Source organism: Tachypleus tridentatus, chromosome 6 (genome assembly GCF_004210375.1).
Source record: "Tachypleus tridentatus isolate NWPU-2018 chromosome 6, ASM421037v1, whole genome shotgun sequence".
Lineage (NCBI taxonomy): Eukaryota > Metazoa > Arthropoda > Merostomata > Xiphosura > Limulidae > Tachypleus > Tachypleus tridentatus.
The window spans coordinates 62,905,381-62,911,380 of record NC_134830.1 but is presented as its reverse complement, the minus strand read 5'-3'; the positions used below and the strand labels follow the sequence as shown (position 1 = coordinate 62,911,380).

At 34.1% G+C, this 6,000-nt stretch overlaps 1 protein-coding gene across 9 annotated transcripts in view; it reads right to left on the bottom strand.

The window, feature by feature from the left end:
* Positions 1 to 589: 589 nt before the first annotated feature.
* Positions 590 to 6,000, bottom strand: part of LOC143252676 (potassium voltage-gated channel subfamily KQT member 1-like) — a 286,359-nt gene continuing 280,948 nt past the window's right edge. For all 9 annotated transcript variants that reach the window (XM_076505178.1, XM_076505185.1, XM_076505182.1 and 6 more), the window contains 3 exons: positions 4,723 to 4,850; positions 4,255 to 4,351; positions 590 to 2,404 (listed from right to left, as the gene is read on the bottom strand). In XM_076505178.1, the coding sequence (XP_076361293.1) occupies positions 1,727 to 2,404; positions 4,255 to 4,351; positions 4,723 to 4,850 (903 nt within the window). In that variant the 3' untranslated portion in view covers positions 590 to 1,726. The remainder of the gene's footprint in view (positions 2,405 to 4,254; positions 4,352 to 4,722; positions 4,851 to 6,000) is intronic.

The following is a 6,000-nucleotide window of genomic DNA, read 5'->3' as shown; positions in this document are numbered from 1 at the left end:
TGTAGAATAGTTAGTATTGGTGACTGTTTATTGTATTCACTTAAATGTTTTTATCCTCTAAATAATTATTAACACAGATCCAATATTTATATAAGCTGGTTATCTTTCTACAGATAAAATACTGTTGAATGAAAAAAATTACAATATCCTGTCAGGAGAAAATAGGAAAGTAAAACCTTAAGTTGTAGTTGTTTTAATAGGTAATAACTGATATACAGTCCTAGTGTAAGAAAAGAACCCAGATCTATGAAATTATAATTTTATCCTTGAAACGTCTTACATTACAAGACATGCGAAATCGTAACGATCTTCTATACAATACATTTAGACTCAAAGCTTTGGCAAAATATAAAAGTGATCGCTGAATTCTTACATTTATAAATATCTTTCTTGAAATATAAATTACATAAATTAAAGCTTAGAAATATCACAAGTATCTTAAGAAACCTGTCTCACTTATATCGAATAATTATTTACATTTCCACTGATACTAGACAACTCCTTACTATCTCAACAGGTAAAGCTTTAGTGATGGAACTAGGCCACAAATACATATCCACCCACCCACCCACCCACCCACATACACACACACACATATATCTATATATGAAGCTTAAGTACGGGTTCTATGCTATCAAAGGACTCGCATCTTTAACAAAAGTATGGAACTATACTAAATATTCCTGAGATTCTTTAGTTTTGTTGATACAAATAAACAGTTTCAACCTCAGACCGCGATTGGTTACTTTGACCACAGAAGAAGCTAATCACGGTTACGAGATGGGAAGTGAAATGGATGGAATGCACCAATCTGAATGAGTCGTGAATTGAGAAATGTGGTTAATAAAGTTGATATTTTACAGAAGATTAAGTACGTTATATCAAAACGAGTTTCAATATGCATACCAGCAAGTCACAGCCGATATAAAGTTGAGTCGGAAAGACATATATCAGAACTACTTTTTAACACTGTTTGGCGTTATGCAGTTAGTGTGATGCCAACGAAAAGTGATCGCGTTATGGAAAGGTATGCAGCAGCCTTTTCTGAAAGAAAAACATATCCATACTTTCAGATGATAAGATTCGTTTAGATTGGAGATTCAGAATTTTCAAGACTGGAGACAGTACACAACATAATCAAGAATAATCTCCGTCTATAAAAGTGACATAAATCACGTATATACAAATTGTTTTCATGATATATCCATTGAATTGTCACGTACCTCAAGCAGCTGGTGAATGAAACATTCCAATAAAGTCGCCGGTTGCAGAGCCTATAGACATCTCTTCGATAAAACTTGAAATGAGCATAAGGAAAACATCATTCTCATACATTAGATGGATTATGGAAAACCATCAATGAGGAATGGTGTACTTTGGAAATGATAACTTTTGATAGAGGATTTTGTAATGGAATCTACGATGCAGGATTATTACCAAGATGCAAATTCGTCAAAGAGAGAACGACCGGACACAGGGACATGGGCTGCAATGACTCGATGAGGCTTCAAATAATATTAATATAACGTATGGAACCTCGGCATAATTTAAAGCTTCATATATTTTCTTAAATGCCACGCACAGGACTTTCAAATGTCAAATTCCACTCTCTCACTAGAAATACTTTTCACGTTGATTTGCAGTAATTTTGTTATCGGTACATACAAAAGTCAAAGCATGACTAGACGATAACGTTTCAGAAACATCACGAGATGGCGTCACACTCTTAAGTTTTTAAATCACGGACTTGCTCCCTCAGTAAAGAAGCCTTTTCAGGTAAGATAACAGTAACAGTGCTGATGTCACAATCAGAATCAGCATTCTCATTCCCCCCTGACCTCAGAAATTCTGCTACTTCAGTATCTTCAGGGCAAAGTTCTAAATCTCCTTCGCTTGCTTCTAAAGACTCGACTTCTGTACCTGCCGTACTAATCTGACCTACAGAGTCTACGGATGACAACAACGTACTTTGAGAATCTACTTGGTTTTCTGTCTCAATCCTTATACTTGGACACACCGCTAAGAAAGAGTCGCTTTCAGCTGACCTTCGAGGCTGTTCCATTATATTTGTGTTCGTGTCCAGTGAATGACACAACGTGACTCGCTTTTTCAGCCTCTGACTCAGGTCCGAATTTCCACGCTGCATTGGTCGACTGATGTTCTTTATTACAGGAGTGTTGGGCTCACTAGGTTGTTTCTCTGCAAAGTTATATCTGAGTTTGTCCAGTGTGGGTGGAACAGCTGGAGGAAGTGGTGAGATGGGGCTTTTTAAGGGTGCTAAAGTTATCGTGGAGTGTGATGGTGAGGGCGGTATATTGTTAAGTGTTACGGGTGAATTCCATTGTTGTCTATCTTCTAAGTACATTTCCATGAGTTGGTCTAATTTATTTTCGATATCTTCAACCTAATAAAAAAAGAGAAAAAATTATACTTTATTTTCCAGCGAATATTATAATCGCATTTTAAATTCTGGTTATATTACCGTGAGAAAATATATTACGCAAATCTCACTTGTATTCTTACATTATAAGATAATAAATGGCAGATGGATCATGTAAGTAATGCAACAGCACTAGAACAAATTGAACACGACATTTCGTGTTTTAGTTCTTATGTTTAACTTCCAAGAAATACATTTCGTCAAAGGTTCTTCAAAATAAACGAATAAAAAACACTGCAATACGTGAACACATACGTATTAAGAACAATGTAATGATGATTATAAAACACTGTGCATTGCCTTCTTTTTATTATATTGGTTTGGTTTCTTGATGACGAGAAACCCATTTGAAATACAAATGTATCTCAGAACGGCTGGTATTGGTATTAACTCTGTTATTCATAATGAGAGAACAACGTTTCGACCTTCTTAGGTCATCTTCAGGTTAAGAAAGAAAGAGTCTTTGAATGTGACCGTTGACGGACGCATGTCTTCGGGACGTGAGTATAAACGGGTACTGGATTGTAGGGCGCGTTGCAGGTGTATGTTAGGTTATTAATTAGTGTTTTATTGTTTTTGAATTTCGCGCAAAGCTACTCGAGGGCTATATGCTCTAGCCGTCCCTAATTTTGCAGTGTAAGACCAGAGGAAAGGCAGGTAGTCATCACCACCTACCGCCAACTCTTGGACTACTCTTTTACCAACGAATAGTGGGATTGACCATCACGTTATAACGCTCCCACGGCTGAAAGGGCGAGTATGCTTGGTGCGACCGGGATTCGAACCCGCAGCCCCGGGCCTTATTAATTAGTATAGGTATAAAGGTGTTCTTTTATACTGGTTTAATTTTGGTTTTAGTTGCTGTATAAGTAAGGCTTCTTTGATTTTGAGTTTGTTTATATTTGTTTCCCTACTCAATATCTGTATGTTTCCTATGTTTATGTTGATTCATGTTCAAAAATGCATGAAGGAGTTTTTTTCTGTTTTCTTAATCTAGTTTCCATTTTTCTGTTTGTTTTTCCAGTAGATAAGTCGTAGCAGTTGTTGCATTGTATTTTATAAATTACGTTGGTGTTCTGTTTGTCAGTGTAGTTTTTACATAGTATGGACTTTAGTTTTGTACCTGGTTTTTGAATAAATTTGGTGTTTACTGGAATGTTGTGTTTTGTTATAAGTTTTTCCAAATGTTGGTTATTTTTTCGCTGATGTCGGGAACATATGGTATGCAGTATTTTCAGGTTTTGTAGTTTGTTGTATCTTATGGTTTATTGTTGTTGGTAAAAATGTGTGCGTATAATTTTTTCCACGGGTTTTTGAGGAAATTTGTTGATGTTGATGAAGTGTTGTTTTATTTTGTTGATTTCATCGTTAATGTTATCAGGTGAACACAGTTTTGTGACTGTGTTTATTTGGTTTCTTAATATGTTAAAACAAGAACAAGGGCTATCTGCGTTAGCCGTCCCTAATTTAGCAATGTAAGATTATAGGGAAGGCAGTTAGTCATCACCACCCACCGCAAACTCTTGGACTACTCTTTATGTAACTAAATATATATATATAATGAAAGCACTTAAAGAGAAAACCGGTGTCAATTAAGTTTTTTAATGTATTAAGCACATTTAAAGAATATAAACCATTGTGCACTACTTTCTTTTTACCTATCAAAACTACTTAAAGAAAGAAAACAAAAAAGGTTAAAACCGAATTTGTAATATAATGCCATATAAACGAGTATACCTATCTGCACAAATATGAAATTGTAGACATGTTACTTATTAAGAAAATGCTACAAAATCGTAAAAAAAGAAACTCACCGATCTTTCCACTTTCACTATCCTTGAGGCTAAGCTGATTTTAGACTGATATACGTCCTTAGCTGTTGAACCCGCTTTTCCCAAAATGAGATCTAACCTACGAGCATAATATAATAGTTTCATGCTGTTTTCGATAATTGTGAGAATTAAAATTAACGATACTGTATTTTCATTTACGGTGATAAATTTCGCGTAAGAATGTGATTGAACAATTTTGTTTTAAATCTCATGTGTTATATTAACATTTCTGTGACAATACTTTTGCATTACCATGTGATAATCTATACAACTATAATGTGTATATTATATACATATTTATTTTAAATATAAGAAGGATTTGCCGATTTTGGTTTTAAGGGATTGCCTAAAAATAAACCGCTATAAAATCTTCAAAATTTATATTTTAATTATTTCTGTGATTATTCTGTAATAAAGGGATTTCGTCAGTTTCAAATGTTTTTCTCTTACCTTCCCTGCAAATTTTTTACCCTGCCTAATAGGTCAACATGACCGGAAGAATATTGTTCTATCACATCCTTTACGTCATAAGGTTTCAAAGCTTCTTTGAACTTTCTCCTGGCGACGAAGTATTTTATCTGTAAAAACAAATCAATGAACTGGACTTGTACATTTATTTCATCAATTTGTTCTGTTATAATCGACTCTTTTTCTTCTGAACCGTACTAGCTTTTCATACTTTGTGTAGTATATTTTAATAAACTTTAGTTTTTCCTTTTAATAACCACAAAACTTATTACATGTTCTTGTTTCTCTAACGCTTCAGGACGTGCTTAGCGTCTTTTATGAAAAGTTCTCAAAGTTCTTAAACTTACTAAAACTTAATGAACTTCTAGGTTTACTAGTAAATTTCGCCGTAATTACAAATTATCATAATTTTTTGTGGTTTTTGTATTTAGTTAGATAAATAAAAAATACACTGATAGTAGTAATTATGATTATGTATTAAAATCGTCCCAAAGTATTATTCTGTTCGGAAACACTAGCACAGTAAGTATGATAAAAACGAATGTAAACGCAATATCTCAAGATAATTGAAACCTTTGAACACAGTTCAAAACACTTCGCTTATATCTGATATATAAATAGTGCGTTACAAGCACTATTTGGACTCTATACCAGCTGATTTTTATTCATTTGATTAGGAGCTATTCTGCTGTGTTAGGGTTATATCAGATTGGACTTCTCTTGGAATTGAGAAACACTCCCCAAAATGACGAAAGGTATATTGTACGATTATATTTTAATAGTAGTCTAGCATCGGTTCATAAACGTCAGAGAATTATGATGAAGAATGCATCAGTTAAGTTTGTCCCAAGAATGTCCAGTTGGATGGAAATTTGGTAAATGAGGAAGATAACTTAAACCACTGTTAATTGTTGTCTCAGAAGAGTTATTGTCCATCATGGTTGAATGAAGTCCCAGGGATGAAACTAACATAATCAACCGACAATAGCATTGAATTCCTAGAGAAATCAAATGACTCAGACTATGTTACTAGCACGATTCTCACAACGTTACGTTATTTCATACAATTTTTCATGCCGGAACAATAGAAACATGGTTAAGAGTCTCGTATTGTTGTCTCTATATTAATATTGTACCAGAAGTGCTGTTAGTCGCTGTATCAATTTACAGTTATAGGACAATTGAGTTTGTGCCTTTTTAATTACATCTGAAGTAAATGATTCTTGGGTTGAAGGTTGAATACTACACGGCACTATTTTT